The 16,599-nt window shown below is 39.4% G+C and overlaps 1 protein-coding gene across 1 annotated transcript in view; it reads left to right on the top strand.

Moving 5' to 3' along the window:
- Positions 1-14,731, top strand: part of DAP (death associated protein) — a 54,935-nt gene extending 40,204 nt beyond the window's left edge. Inside the window, exons 3-4 of the mRNA XM_069808859.1 lie at positions 9,857-9,899; positions 13,076-14,731. Of these exons, the coding sequence (XP_069664960.1) occupies positions 9,857-9,899; positions 13,076-13,195 (163 nt within the window). The 3' untranslated portion in view covers positions 13,196-14,731. The remainder of the gene's footprint in view (positions 1-9,856; positions 9,900-13,075) is intronic.
- The last annotated feature ends 1,868 nt before the right edge of the window (positions 14,732-16,599 follow it).

Below are 16,599 nucleotides of genomic sequence, written 5' to 3'. Positions count from 1 at the left end.
AAGCAATTAAAAGCCGTTCAAACAAATGGAGCACCAGGATGTGACAGATCTAACAGACTGAACTAGGAAATTAGCAGTCTTTTTGTTAGGTTAACAGAAAAATCACTAGTGGTATTGACATTCAGGAGTTTGTAGTTGAATGGGTACTACTATAGAACTATATTCAGATTTAACAGCACATTGATCTGTTACCCATTTGCATTGTCATGGCATTTATTATCACTTTAAAAAGCTAGACGTTTATTTCACACAGAGTGAAAGCTTACCATCTAAGAACTCTTCTTGAACTCCTTCAGATTGTAATGCTTTCAATCCCATTGCTATTGATTTCTTCAAGGACATTTTCTGTGTATTTTCTTGGTACCAAGTGCCAGTCCCATTGACAGTGGAAGTTTTGCAGCTGATTGTCGTAATACCTGATGTTGACCTTCTAGATGAAACCCTTAAGGTAAATCTGGAAGGAAGAAACAGCCTCTTCTGATTGTTCAGGTGACTGGATGTTTCTAGATGGAAAATGAAGATGCTGCCTTTCTGACCGCCACAGCTCAGCAGCAGGTGTAGTAATGGTAGTAAAGGAATGAGGGTTGCTTCCTCTCAGGTCAACGGAGGTCAGTTTCGCTATGGAGAAATTAAATTTCTCCAAGTTCATTTAAACAAAGATGCACCTGTATCTGAATCCCTTTTAGAGAACTTTGTTCCTTGTCTTTTGTCACATTAAAAACCTAGCTGGGCTGAGTTTTATTAGGGATTAAGGGGTTTCTTACTATTAGAAGTAAACTGTTAAGTTGAAAACATGTTTTAATTCTGTCTTCTGGTCCTCCTTTATGACCTCTAAATACAAGACTGCATACTGAAAGAATGTTTTCTTTGTTTTCTATGTCTGAATTAAGAAGAATTCCAGGTTCCAGGATTTCCTCATCTCCTATGCCTATGACAGGATTTATGCCTCTAGAAATGCCACTTGCCACTGGAGAACAGGGAGAATTGTGTTGATAACTTTGGCAGGGTTTGAACTAAAGCAAGTTCCTGGCCAGTTCATGCAGCCAGTTCACACAATCTTCAGCATAGGATCTGATACTATCAGAGTGTCTTCATGACCTTCCACAACACCCTTTATTGTCCTCAGAGCGTTCCCAGGAATAGCCTGTTGAAACGGGCAAGAACTTCATCACGGTCTGTTCTGCTGTGGGTGGAGCCGTGAACAGCCACAGAAGTGAAAAAAGGCTGATTTCAGCCTGCATTTGCTTTGGAGAGTGTCACATAACAGTAGGGTGCGACTGCAGAATGGAAACCATGCAGAATGCATGGTATAAAATCGGGTTGAGAAGACTCCTCACGATAGTGTTGTGGCTGTGGAAGATGATGTGGTATTTGTGCATGTGCAGACACATGCATGCACATTTGACTTTCTGTCTGCAGTCTACTTTGGGGTAACAAGAAACAATATCGCAATTGTTCAAAGCAGTAGGAGAGTGAAAGGTGTGCATCTACTGAATGATTAATGGCTTGAGACATCAGAAAGCAAGATCCAGGTATGAACTCTAACAGGAAAGGTTGGGAAATTCAGGGCCGCTGCTGTGTGTCTCTGAGACAAACACAGATTCACTCGGGAATGAGTAAGAAGATTTTCAGCTTCTCATTAGCTTCTACCTTCTGTGTCTCCTTCATTGCACTGACATCATGTATTCCTAGTACAGTGTCGTACTGGTTTTCCAGTTCCACTCCATCTGTAGCTGAGACACCGCAGTGCAGACCCATGGTCATGATAGTCTCAGTATGGAAGTGTGTTACTGTCACGGGAACAGGCACGGGGATATACTTCAGCACTTGAACTCTCTCCCCTTTGCGCCATGGTCTTTGCTGGCCATTTTGCAAATGCTTAAAGTCTACCCTACTTCATTCCTTATTTTAGAGTTTCCTTTGAGTTGTGTCACCATTTAGGTACTGCTTGCTTTATGTCGGTTTTCGTAGCTCTCATTTTTCCACAGTTAAGTTGCTACAGATATTAAGTGGGCTAACGCTGCAGTCACTGCCTGTGAGAAGTTTGTCATTGATGTTCACTAAGAGCTGATGTAGATACTGCGATAACAGGGTTGAACCCTAATAAATGAACCAGCAGTTGGAGAATTGCGGACTATTTCTAAATCCTCTGAGTCTACAGAAAAGGTGAAATACATAAATCTTCATTTTGTGATCAGAAGAAGGCATGAAAGAGAAATTTATTCTCTGATAGCAATGTCATGTACAACAATATAGATAAGAGATGGTGGATATCTTTCTTAAATAATTTTCTTTTATGGCTAACACATGTACTAAAAACAAAGATGAATGAGAGGCCGGTGAGATTAATCAGGCCATATGCTGCAATACCTTGACAGTGAGTGTAAGAACAATGAATGTCAATCAGTTGCTATTAAATATAATGGCCAGTGATTTACCACCTCATTAAAAGATCAGGATGCCCAATTTGCTTGTATGTGAATAGCAAAACAAATAGTCATTAAAATTTCCTGATAGGGCATTGAGTTCTTCCTTCAAACTTGCATTAATTTTGCCTTCATAGGAAGAGGAACAATTTAGCAGAGTGGAAGCTATCTCATGGGTATATCAGTGCACAAACTAATACATGGTGACATAAAAATTGTCTTCCAAAAGTAATGTCTGTAGGTTTGTGTATGAATTTGTGTGCATGTGTGTATATACATACTGCATTTTGTCAAGATTTGGCACCAAGGGGAAGTATTGCTTTTTACTTGGTTTAGCATTTGCCGCAGCACCTGGATTTCTTTGAGGTTGTTCCCTACTTACTGTACACGATACAGGTTCAACAGTGCCATCCTGTGGGTGATCTTAAAGGTTGGAAAGCTATGGCAGATAAATAAATGACCTCAACAGGATAAATTATCATAGAATGTCAGATACTGTATGTCCCCATGCAATCAGCTAGAATATTTCCCTCTGGTAGTCCGTCAGACTAATTATTACTTTTCTGTCCAGAAAATTAATAACCAGAAGTATTATAACCAATGGGAAAGTATTTCAGGCAAGCTGATGAGCAGTGTGCTTGTTAGTTTTATTTACTCTGTTGCTGAGAAATGTGGTTTTAATCATCTCGGTGTGTTTCTAATCATCTTCGAATATATTTTCACAGACAATGCCAAAATCAAAGACAACTATGTAAATGCAGATAAGCACGCCTATAAAGAAGTATCTGGACATCTTTAAGGAGGCATTAGACTGAAACCAAGACTAGCTGGCTTTCATGTTTCATAACCAGAAAATATGAATTCCCAAGCAACCTTGAAGATTAAGCTGGATGGTTTGAACAACTGGCCAAAATGCTTTTAATTCCAGAAAGGATAAGGGTAGGATTAAAGTCTGAAGTTTTGTTGACTGAAGATGAAATTCTGCTCAGAATATTTGGAGAACTTTCTGTTCATGGAGTGAATATCATGCTAGGACAAGGCAGAAAATAACAAAACTTGCTCTAATTAGGGAACAGGTCCGGGATCAATGGGTAACTGCAGATCATACTATTTCATATGTTTTTCACTTTGCTTGCCTAAGCAACTTGTTAATGAGAGTGAATGATATGTTTATTGGAAATGAGCAAGGAAGTAAAGGGAAAGCTGCTCAGTAGAAGGTTCTGCTCATTTTTCAAGTCCCTGCTGTTTCGGGGTGCTGGAGGGGAGAGGGGCGTGCTGTCTGCACGTTGCCTTTGCCTGGTGGTTCGGGGAGTTGGGCGCAGCTCCGCGTTCTGCGCAGGCACCTCTTTCGTTCACAGCCTGTCATGGAAATTTCTCCTTTGCTTTCCGCAGCTAGAGGCCAACTAAGAGTCGCAGTACGCGCCGCTGGATTATTCGATTAAAGGAAGGAAACACTGAATTACAAACTCCACTGTTACTCTTTGGTAGTTAAAAATAATGACATGATTTGTGGTTCCTAAGTCTTTGAAAAAGACGTCATGCTGTTATTTATATATTTCATGTGTCTGTTTGCCAGACCCACTTAAACAGCAAAAGGTGGTCACCAGCACTAAGATATATCATTAATTCCCAAGAGTAGGAAAAGACAAATATGAATCATTCCCATTTAGAAGATTACTTTAATGTTAACTTTTTTTTACCTATTTTGAGAAAAAAATCTTCTAGCCTAACAAAAGCCTTGCATCTGTGCAGGTCTTTCCTTTTTAAAGTAGGCTAACCCATTTTAAATGTTGGCATAATGGGAATCTTGAGACTGTGCTCATACCCTGATTTATAGTATGTAGATGAATTTTGAATTAATCAGATGTATCGGGAAAATAATCTCTTATGATATTTAATTGAAGGCAGAAAGGGTAATGACATATCAAAGTTTAACCTCTGCACAGAAGAGATTTCTTTGTGGTCCTAATCAGTTCAAGGATAACTGGAGCCCTGGAACATCAGCATTCATATAACTTTTACACATTTCTATCCTAACTGATGTGAATGGGTTTGTGTCATATAAATATCTAATTCTGGTTCTGAATCTCACTAAAGTCTTGATCTTGATGTTGCCTTATTTTCAGGAGGTTCTGCATTTAATTCTCTGGTATTTTAAAGGTATCTGCTATTATTAGTTTTAAATGTATGTCTTCTGCTTTCTTCAAGTGTCACCTTCTACTTACACTATAGAGAAAGTAGATGGGAACAGTATTCTCCCCTCTTTTGTATACTGAATGCAAATAGTTCTTAGCTCTTGCCTCATACAGAAGGTTCTTCATGCTCTCTCGGCTATTTTTTCTACCTTTGTTTCTGCTCTAATGTTTTACTTATGGTGTTCCTGGACTGAATACAGTATTTTAAATGAGGTATACAGTGAGGTACTATTTTTACCATTGCTTTTTCTCATTCTTTATTTGTCTTAGCATGTTGTTTTGATTTTTCTGGTCACCAGTGAACATGGAGCACTAGCCTTCTATACCGGCTGGCTGCAGGAAGACCCATTTCCCTTTTCAGGAGCTTTTATAGTTCATGCGGAAAGGAGTGATACATATGCGTCGTTCTATTTCCTGGTTTGTCAACTCTAAACGTAAGCTTTTGTTTTGGATCGCACTGTGAGTGATGCTCATAGTCCTTCCTCCAGATTGGATCTGCCATTCAACCTGCCATTGGACATCGGCATCAGATTCAGATCCATCCCACCAGGTAATGGTGCGGTAGGCAATTCAGATGCTGCAAACAGGAGAGTGGCTGCAGGCGTTCATCCCCCGCGCGCCTGCGGGAACGTGCTGCGCTCTCCTGCATTTGGGACCGCTCTTAAACAGCTGCAAATCTGTGTCATCTATATACGTATACATGCATAGCCTCTGCACGTGTGTATGCGCACATAGACTGCATATATAGATAGTTAATAGCTATAAAATTACCTGTTAACTTACTTAGAAAACTAATTTATTCAGTTTCTCTATTTTAAATGCAGTTGGATAAATACTCATCTGCCATATGTATGTTCTGTGGCCTGTAGGAAATTTCACAGTAATTCCAATGTCACTGTGTTGGACTTTACAGTATGTCTGTCAGACTTCAGTTCAACCAATCCCTCTAAGGTGAAGGCATAAGATTTTAGTATTATTAATGCCTCATTTCATCTAGTTAATGATCTTTTCAAGTATTCCATCTTCTTTGTGATTTACTTGCAACGTCAGATAAAGATCTTATTTAAGCTAAGTATTATGAAATAATAGAAATCTTTATTTTATTTGATTACAATCGGGATAAATGAATCCAGTAGAGAGTCTTATGTTAAACAGGTGCAGTTCTTAGCAGCATCGCACATGTAAAATCAGGGTAGGTTCTTTGAACACTCAGATCTTAACAGATGTGTTCTTTTTCTCCATATGTTATAATAAAATAAGGATTTGCTGTGAAAGTATTGACACACACACTAGGCAGTCTTGGCAAGCATGCCATTGTATTCCTTACACAATATCGGCTGTGGCTATCATTTAACTTTAAATAAATGTGTGCATTAAGTAGCTGTAAAGCACATACACGTATAAACAAAATCAGTTTTTGTCAGAAAGTAATTTTTTTGCTTTCTTGTTTACTGACGGCTAGACAAAGGAATGCTGCATCTTCAAAACAACATCTGTCAAGCCGATTTCTATCAGATTAAGTATATCCTCAAAGCAACCATCACAGCTTACAAAATACTGGAAATGTAGGCTGTGCTTTGCGTGAAACAGCAATAGAATTTAAAGCACTTGAAAGTGTTTTACAAATGTAGCGATGATAGCCTGCGCATATTCTCCCATTTTTGTTTCTATTTTCGGTAGGTTCTTGGGAAAGATAATGAGCGATGTTGCAACACTGCAGTCCCAGTAGATGTCCCGGAGCGCAATTACGGAGTTATGGTCCTGGCAGCTAATCTGGGTCCACAAAAGCCAATGGTTTGGGAGTCTGGCAGTAGAGACTGAATTTATTGCAAAGAAATTCATCTGTAGAAAGATTTCTCTCATTAAGAATGAAATTAAAGTGTGAATTAGTGACTGATTATCCAGGCCTTTCTCTGATCTGTTGAATTCTTCATTAGTATAGATGTGTGATTATGTATGCTCTGGCCTGATTCTGGTTCTATAGATCATCAAAGATGACTGATAATATTAAATTTTTAAAGATATTTTCTGGGACAATGTAATCTGGTAAAAATGGGGGGAAAGCCAGTGGCTTTAACATAGAACATAAATACAGACACACTCAATCATTCGCGTTTCTGGCCAGCTTTCTGTCTTTTTCCCTGCTGGGTAATAATTAATGCATGAAAATGAGCTTCCTAATAGGCTGGTGTGTCTTCCATAGGAGTGGAGCATTTTGCCTTTGTAATCAGTTAAGTAGAGAGGTGAAGCCTCATTACAGTGTGTGCCCACAGCTGAGTGTGGGAGCTCGGGTCAGCCAGAAATGAATGCCAGGATTTCTGTAAAAGATCTTTGTGGCTAGAGGGTAGAGGTGCTTGAGCTGGAAGCCAGGTCAGCATTCCTATCAGTTCTTCCGTTTTAATAGTTGGAAATCTAGAGTAGAGTGAGAAGAGTCCGGTCAAAAATCCACGGAAATGACAAAGAAGGGTGGAAGTCAAGGACAAATCTGTTCTAGCTGCATCTGGGTGTAGATATATTCTTGCAACTCTGATTTCCCATTAGGTTGCTCCCTATGTGTCAGTGAATTGCCCTGTGCTATCCTCCGATGTTCCACATGAACCCTAGATGAGTTAGTGTGAGGTGTTTCAGTGCCTACCACGTACCTGTGGGATAGTCCTAATTCATGTCCTGTTTCTAAGACAGTTCAGCTAAAGAAGACAGTCACAGAACGATTGCATATAAACAAGGGTAAATATGTTATTTCATGACAGAGTTCAAGATAAATGCTTTATATCTGAAGGATATAGTTTTTACCAGGAAACTGGTATTGCTGATTTGTGTCTTCTTTATAAAGATATGCTAGCTGCTTCTGCGGTACTACCTGAAACATAAACCTCAGACTGGATTTTAGCTTAACTGAATATGAAAATGATCTTTATAGGATCTTCAGCCTAGTTCCTTAGACAAAAGAACATATAACTAAGTAAAAATAAGTACGGAAATGTACCAAATAGTCTAACTCTGTCCAGCTCTATTGTGTACCTGGGGAACTTAGCACTTGCAAGTTTGGGTCCTTTGAATATCAATAGCATGACATTTCAAACAAGAGACAAGGGGTTTTGAGAAGATTTTGCAATTTGCAGCGGGAAAAGCTGTGTTTGAAACAACCGTTATGCAAGAGATTCCTTCCGGTTGTCATTTTTGGCCAAAATGATGGAGCATTTCACTTGTTTTTAAAGCAAGAAGTATGAAACACGCAGCAGATAATACAGTGTAGTGGTGGGCAGACAAGCCGTAGCATGTTCAGTAAATACATGCTCTTTTTGGGAAATGTTGATCTGAATTTCATGCATCATCCAAGAATAGTGAACACTGAAAGGTCGTGGTAAGAATATAAGGAAAAAATCCACCTGATTTGAATTTCTCACGCTCCAATATTGTTAATGATGCAATGTCAAACAAATAATTGTTTCTCTGAGTGCGACTAAAGCCAGATTCCATGTATAGTTGAAGAGTAACTTGCCACACATTTTTTTTCCCATTTAGTGTTCATTTCCTTTATAATGTCATGGTGTTAGTTTATGAATGGTACCTTGAGCCACTGCAGTACATCTGTGTTGTGTCAGAGTTATTTCTTTGTTAGTCGGCATCCAGGAAATCTCATGGAGGCTGTAACATACTAATTGGCTTAGTACAATTAGGATAAAATGAAAGTGTTTTGCTATTGATCTTTGCTTGCTACTAGTTTATACTAACAGAAAATTAGATTGAAGAAGTCTAATATAGTTATCAAAATATTCTTTCTTACTGCAGGAAATATCACTGGTACTCTTAAATGGAGGTATTTTAGAGCAGAACTTCCTTCCTTTCTCCCTTTTTTCTAATCCTGTCTTTCTCTTTCTGACTTTTTAAAAATTTCTAGAAGGGATGATGAGGCTTGTTAAATAACTAGGGTGTTCAGAGACTGTGTAGCAATACCGTGACTTAAACAGGGCTTAGGCAATATTTATTAGACCATTATATCAAGTTGTAATACTGTGATGCTTGTTACCTTAACTTCATATAACATCATATTAATAAAACTTTACAAGCTGTGTAGCTGTAAAATGCATCATAATAATCAGTATCATTCCTCTAATAAATCACTTGATTTGTGTTTGCTTTGTGTTGTTCCAACCTCATCAGCAATAATCTCACAGGGTAGGGACCCTTCTTGTGGTCCAAGGTAATGACCCACCTGCTCCCAGTCCTTGGTTATGGACATGTTCAGAGGGAGGCACAACTTCACCTCTGCGCTCTCCTTCCCTTTGCAATGCCCCAGGTTACATGGTTTTCTCACAGAATTATTACCTCTATTGTGGAGATTTTCCAGAGCTCCTGGTCTCCATCCTTCTGCAGCCTCCATGCAGATTTATGGTTTTCCTTGCCCAGGAGACCACTGAAGTGGCTGACTATTCATAATTTAGACACTGTGGCAATGCCCACCACCAGGGATGAGCTGTTAGCCGTGGCTGCGCCTTGGTCTCTGTGTAGAGGTAGTCAGCTCAGTAGATGGGTGGCCCAGGGAAACTGGTTGCTCGTGCTGACCAAGCTTCAGAGTCAAATTCTACCTGTGGAGAGTCTGTTCCTGTTGGCATGGAGGGAGAGCTGCAAGTGAAAAAGCAAGGCAGGTTTTGCTTTATGTTTTTTAACATTTGTTTTATTGCAGACATGATTCTCCTTCTATGTAATAGAGTAGATAAGTATCTGCTTGAAATCTATGATTTAAGTTACTGGGTGTTGTTTTTTCTGAGGCTCAGAATCTTAATCCATTTGATTGACAGATATAAACTTGAATTTTATTTTATTCTCCATCACAGCAGTAAGTTTAGTCCAACTACAGTTTTCATTGTTGCAATACAAATATACTAAGCCTAAAGTACTGCTGGCAGCTTATATATAAAATTTGAGGATTAAGAAACCAACGCAAACAAACAAAGACTCTCAGCCTTAAGTAAGGAACAGAGTGTTGTTGGACTAGCCTTTTACTGCTGTCACAATTAATGTGAAGTAATAGCAGCCAAAACCTACAGGTCTGTTCTTGGCTGCACTAAGTACTAGTAAGGCAATAGTCATTTGAAGAGGAAATTTGTCTTGTCTATTTGAAATATTCATTAATTGCCAGAAATGCCACTTTTTTTGCATTGTATGTGTGATGTATTTTTCATTTTCACCTTCTAAATAATTTGTACAAATAATCCCTCTTATTTTTTTCAGCCCACCTAAACCAACGGTGTTCATCTCTGGTGTCATTGCTAGGGTAAGATTATCATTAAATTTCTTTCAATCATAGAAGAATTATGGCTTTTCAGAATTATCACTGATCAGAGCAAAATTAATCTTTTTCATTCCCTTTCCTCTTTTATGAGAAGAGGCTTTGTGTTTTGTATATTTGTGTTAAGTCCCTTTGAGCATTCTTTTTGGTTTTGTGTGAAATTGAAATTATTTATTGAAATTACTTCCACCGTTTTACTTTGAATTTTAGCACTTTAAGTTTATTGGATCTTCTTTTCATATCTAAGCTAGATATTACAGCATTCATTTCCTTTGAAAGCGGTTGCATGTTAGGTCTGCTGCTATAGCTTGATCTGTGAGGAGGAGCGACACTCCTGCCTGTAAGGAGACATGTTTGAAGATACGTGTTTCAGCTGCCATATGTGCCTTGAGGTGGTTGGGATTCAAGGTGTTACTCCCTGGATTTTAACAGCAGGCAGGACCTGCAAATCCATAACCTAAATCATTAGTATGAACTAGCCATTAATCATATGATCAGTAATTCATGCCTTGTGCGTTGTGACAGGGTTTTTATCGTGGCTTTACATGATGGGTACCTTTACCATGGTGGCCTTAGATCACTGGGGTGTGTAATGTGGTTTACTCTAAGATGCTGTGGTTGTGTCAGGACACGTAGGTGGAAAGAGCGAGCTGATGCCATTTTCCCTAGCCCGTAAGGGTAGTAGACAGGCACTGCTGTATTTCCTGGACCTCCATCTGCACCAAGGTGGATACCTATTTAGGCATTTAGATGCCTGATTACTTCTAACTAATTACTGCATTAATGTTTAGTAATGTTGATAGCACTTTAGCAGTTGTAGGGTAGTGATTTTTTTTTTATGAGTGACTTAGGAAATCTCAGACATAAAAACCACAGACCCCCAGTTCAGTAGGCGTGCAAAAGATTCAAAATGGAAATAAACTATTGTCTTAATTTTGTAACTCAGCTCTTCTTTAGCTAATCAATTACTCAATAGGGTACTATACTTATCTTCAGTAAGCTGTCAGCTGCAGGTTTGTTTATTAACCTGTGAAGAACAGAATTGTTCTATGATTTTCTGAGACTTTATAGCTCCCAAACATGTATCAAAATTTCTTCTCTATGTAATAAACAACACCTAGCAATGCCTTTCTGAACCCAGAATAATTTTTCAATTATATTGTCAAGATTCCTGGTATTTAATAGTTCTCATCAGTGTCAGGCAGAGCTTTATATACTGTGACCTGTCCTGTTTATCAGACAGAAGGCTCCTCATCAGGCTTGTGGGTGGCACCAAACTCAGAGGAACAGGTAATAAGTTTGAGGGCAGGGCTGCTACTCGGAGGGACCTGGACAGGCTGGAAGAATGGCAGGCAGCAGCTGGACACGAGCCAGCTGCATGGAAGACAGCAAGAAAGCCAACATTAACTGGGAAGTAGCTGGTAGATCGAAGGAAGGGATTCTCCCCCTCTGCTCAGCAGGCTTTAGACCACATATGGAATAGTTCGTCCAGTTTTGGACACCCCAGTGTATGACAGGTGTCGATAAACCAGAGCAACTTCACTGGAGGGTCACTAAGATGCTCAGGGAGCTGGAGGAGAGGCTGAGGGAACAGGTCTTGTTTAGCATGGAGAAGAGATGGTTTTGGGAGGTCCTAAAAGCAGCCTTCCCACATCTACAAGGAAGTTACCAAGAAGATGGAGCCGGTCTGTTTGGAGTGGTGCGTGGCAGGCAGACAAGAAACAAACACAAATTGAAATGGAAGGGCCTGACTAGACATAAAAAAAAATAAACTTTTTCACTGTGAGGACATTCAGGCAGTGGAGCAGGTTGCCTGGAGGGGCTATTCAGTCTCTGTCCTTAGAGGTTTTCAAGACCAGACTGGATAATAAACCTTGAGTAAGTTGGTCTGATCTCACAGCTAGCTCTGCTTTGAGCAGGAGGTTGGGCTAGAGACATCCTGAGGTCCTTTCCAACCTGAATTATTCTACGATACATCAGTTCAAAGATAGGCATTTCCTGCTAATGTTTACAGACTGACTCTGTCATCTGCTCAACCATTACAGTACTCACAAGTCATAGAAGAGCTGCATTCACGTCACCTGTTTGGGACAACGAGATGTGAGGGGTCAGAGAGGTATGGAAAAGGCAAACAGCAGCATCAGGGGCAAAGAAAGTAGGAGATGTCAAGTCTGAGAAGAGGAGATCTTTGAAAATTGGAAGCAACTTGGAATAGAGAAAACAGTGAAAAAACGTAAAAAGTTAACCTAGTGATCAAGATTAAAAAAAAAAAAAAAACAAAAAACAGAAAAGGAAGAATTTGGAGTAGATCGAAATGGGGTCAGGTGTGGAACAGGCCATCTGAGACGTCAGCTTTGTACAAAATACCTCTGTGTAAGGTTGTCGCCCCATGAGCCGATGGAATGCAGGGAGTTTCTGGCTTATGATATGTTTGTCCCAGTTTCTAAAGAGGGAAGTTGTGGTGCTGTTCTCCTCCCCCTGTCACTGAGCACTGGCAGTAGTTGTTCCCCATTGCTTTTTGAAAACCTCATGGGACTGACCCTAGAAGCGACAGTTGTAAATAGGTGGCCTAAGGGTTACACCTGAACTGAGCCTGCCCAACAGCAGCACGTGAGAACTAACACTAGCAGACCTGGTTAAAAGAGCATGTTAAACTTAAAAGCCAGCCACCCTTAAGATTTCAGTCCAAAGTAGTTTTAGATCCTGCCTTTCTTCCTACAGAACTGGCATTCCTACAGTAGGGGTTTTTGTGCAGGTAGTTTTTCACACTGCATTACCTTATCTGTAAAATAGTCTCTTCTTTCTGGTTGCTTTGTGAAAACCAAACAGGTCACGGAGATCTGACCATACAGAGCCAGTGAAAGTGGCTTAGCATGAGGAGCTTTTAAGCACTGAAGATAGGAATGTTGGGGTTTTTTCCCCCTTGGATCCCTTTAAGATACTGTGTTCTCGGATGATGTTTGTAATTTTAAAGAAGTGAAACTTGTGTATGAGAAATTTTGAACTTGGCTAAAAGAATGGTGAGGTAGGATGTGTACCGGAGTTAACGTGCAACACTGTTTTCCATCTGCTTTTCACATTTCTAAAAACTTACATCCACTTGGATGGGAAAGTATGCTTTTAAGATCTCTTAAATTTTTCCTGGTGTGTTCTTTGAACAGGGTGATAAGGACTTCCCTCCAGCTGCAGCTCAGGTGGCTCATCAGAAACCACATCCTTCTGTGGAAAAGCTTCCTCACCCACAACATGTCAAACAGCACATCCACCAGCCTCGCAAGTGAGCTCTCCATCAAAATCTCAGCCAAACTGCCGTCAGTGAATAAGTTTTCAAGAGAAGGTGAAAACCCTTTAGGATTCACACTGTCAAATCAGTAAAGTTGACCTCTAAAATAATATGCTGTTCCTTCAATTCTCAAAGGTTAATAAGAATGAAGACATTGTTCAGTTGTTACCCCAGATGGAAAATTCTCTATTAAGTATTTGCTGATCAGGAGTGGGTTTTTATAAGATTTTCTTATTGCCAAGATAAAACTTTATTATGAATGATATGATTAATGAGCTTAAAACTTGTACTTTCAGTTGTGGCATCGCAATAGCAGATAGTTAATGTAGTTTTTATGCTAAGCCAGTAAGGAAGACTAGCCCCTTTTGTACTGGTACCTTTACTATCTGGAGGGAGTTTGTTGTGTGTGTTGAGGCAGAAGTCAGTGGTTGTCCTGATTATGTAGAACCCTTGCAGCCTTCAGTATGCTACGGTGTTACACCCCAGTGACCGTGCCCTCTGATTTCAACTAGTGAGATCATAAAAGGGCCCAAAAACATTCTCAAGTGAGCAGAGATCCAGCTGAATCTTCTTTACACCCCTTTGCACTCACACAGTCTTGTTGAGGTTCTTCCATTTGGAGATCTGTGGGTATGGAGAGGGGAAAGAAATCAGAGTTACAAGAACACTGCTGCTGTAGGCAACTGATTTGTGATCTCATGGGTCTCGCTGTGGGCTGTATTTTTATGAGGTGATGATTTCTAAATTCCAATAACAAGCTGAAGGAGCTCAGGACCCTCCAGAATTGAACTTAAAATAAACTGGTGAAAAATCTGTTTTCTTTTTTAACTTACAGTTTGAGATCACTGTTTGAAACTAAGAAATCCCATTAGTAAATGTGTTTAACTTTATGACCCAACCTCTGTTGCACACCATATTTTTTCCTAGTGGCCTTACTGTGAATAAGGACGGTAGTGATATGAGTGAATAAAAAAAGTTACTTTTCAAATAGAGCAATCGGATTAGTTTTGGCCACATAATTAAATCTTTTGATTGCACAGTTCAAAGACACTTAGCTCTATCATTTTCCTTCTGCAACTCATCTCTGTAAAACCCAGGAAAATAATTTTTGAAACATTCCACCTACATTTTTCGAGGGTACTTCTGTTTTTAACTGACTATAAATACGGTATGGCCTTTAGTGCTCTCTAGGTTTATAAAACTTCTAATAACGTCAAAAAAGTGGGTACTGGAGCTAGTGCTGCAAACATTCCCCTGGCAAATCAGTGAAAGTTCAGGGTCACTTGGGGCTTTACTGGTTCATTTATATTTAAAATCAAATAGTATAGAAAACCAGTGAGGAGAGTTTTAAAAATAGTATTTTTTAATATTTCTGCAGATGAAATAATCATTCCCTGAGTAGGTGATTTAAAACAACAAACTCATGTGAAATATGGCCCATTTCACAAATGGAAGAACTCATTTCATGGGGGTGAGAGGGACCTGGCATTTCCATCTCTTCATAGGCTTGAAATGGAAATGATGTTTTGCAAAAGATATGCATGGATATATTTATTCTACACCCAAGGAAGGATGTACAACCTTTGTATGCAGTCCTTATTGTCAGTTTAATTAGATAACCGTACTTGCCTTAAGGAATAAGCATTGTTTATAAGAATTATTCTGTATTAGAATATGCATAATTTTTAAAATAGGCTTTCTGTTTCTGATGTCGGTACGTCTGAGGCCTTGTTTGTAGCCGCTCATGAGCGTACAAGTGATTCACACATGAGTAACTCATTCATAAGGGTAGCATCGTTGAGCCTCATGGAATATCTGCATGAGGTAATTTGTTGGCAGGAATGTTTGCAGATTCAGGACAGAAAGCGGTGGCATTCCTTGACGGAGCAGCCAGTAGCTGTCAGTGTGCTGCGCCAGCAGTGAAGCAGATCATCACAGTCCTTTGGTACTGGTAGCTGCTGGCTGGAGAGTGAGCTGGATGGGACTGAGCTCTCCTGGTCTTGTGCCTACGTCTGAAGTAGTGTGGTCTTGTGCCTACGTCTGAAGTAGTGTCTAGACTCCAGCTGTAGTCAATGGTGATGTAGTCAAGACAGTTGGTAGACTTTAGGTATGGTGTCTTTGACCAAAAGTGTCTTTCAAGATGAGCTGGACAACTCTTGACTCCGTTGACTGCATTGGAAAACTAAACGTACCTCAGTGTAGAAGCACACAATTCTGTGGGGCTGGGTACCTCTACTCTGTCTCTAGTAGTAGCTGGTAGAAATGCTTCTGAAAGCAACACCACATTTCCATTCTAATACTAAAAGTTAAGAACATGGATGCTTTTGAATTACGAACTACTGCTCCTGGTTGTTAATGCAATATATACAGCACATATAGACAATACCTGAATTTTGTCTTTGATTAGTTAGATGGATATGTAACTTTATGCAATGGAGTATGACTCCCAAGATAGCTTTAGTGGCTTTTAGAGCGCAGGAATTCCTATACGGTTAGAAAACGTCTCTGTATGAAAGCATATTGTATATTGTTGGGAGGTATCCATGTTTATACATAGGTGTCCTTACCAAAGCATTACCTTGCCCAAAATAAAGAATCATAACTGGTGATCTGGATTGCCTACTGATGGTTATTGATGCTTTTTAAATATGTTACGATAACATACAAGCACAGGAGCTGTTCAGATGTTACCTTGAAATGATTGCAAAAGAAATTTTCTGTAATTGTTGCATTATTGCCACATTGACAATAAAGCATGAAGTTGTATATTGGCCTCTTTTTTCTGTAAGCACAAAGTAAATCAGCAGGGTGCGGTTTTGTTGGGTTTATGGGATCTTATTACAGTATGCTGCATGACTAACCAACATTTTATAGATAGTGAAATTTATTAGGAAGCTTTATGATGCAGTGGATGAGCTGTTTTGGATAGTCCAGTCTCATTTAAAATAAAAAATAGATGCTACCAGCTAGAAAGGGAGTTGCTGTTTTCCACTATGAAATTGAAGATCCTCACTCTATCTTTGTGAAGCTATAGAATCTAAGCCTGGTAATAAATCAGTACGGTAAAGGAAATGAAATTTAACATTTTCCATTGCTTTTCAAGTTGTACTCTTCTTTCAGAAAAAGGAAGTATTGTAATCAGAAGAGGTGGCAAGCTTCTCAAACTGCAGTTAACATTACATAGGGCATGCCATAACACAAGTGATTCACAAAAGAGTTTGGAGAAATGGCTGCCGCATGTCTGGAAGCTTTCTGATACTTTGGGCATCCTGTATTTAGCATATGTGTAGTATGTAAATAATACAAAAAATACATGTGGTATGGTGCAGATATGGTAGATTTAGTGCCCTGGGACTGTTGCAATGTTACATCCTTAGACTGTGCACTCATAGAATCATAGAG

This window comes from Haliaeetus albicilla, chromosome 21, assembly GCF_947461875.1.
Source record: "Haliaeetus albicilla chromosome 21, bHalAlb1.1, whole genome shotgun sequence".
In the NCBI taxonomy this organism is placed as follows: domain Eukaryota; kingdom Metazoa; phylum Chordata; class Aves; order Accipitriformes; family Accipitridae; genus Haliaeetus; species Haliaeetus albicilla.
The sequence above is the reverse complement of the archived record's forward strand: the minus strand, read 5'-3'. Positions and strand labels throughout refer to the sequence as shown.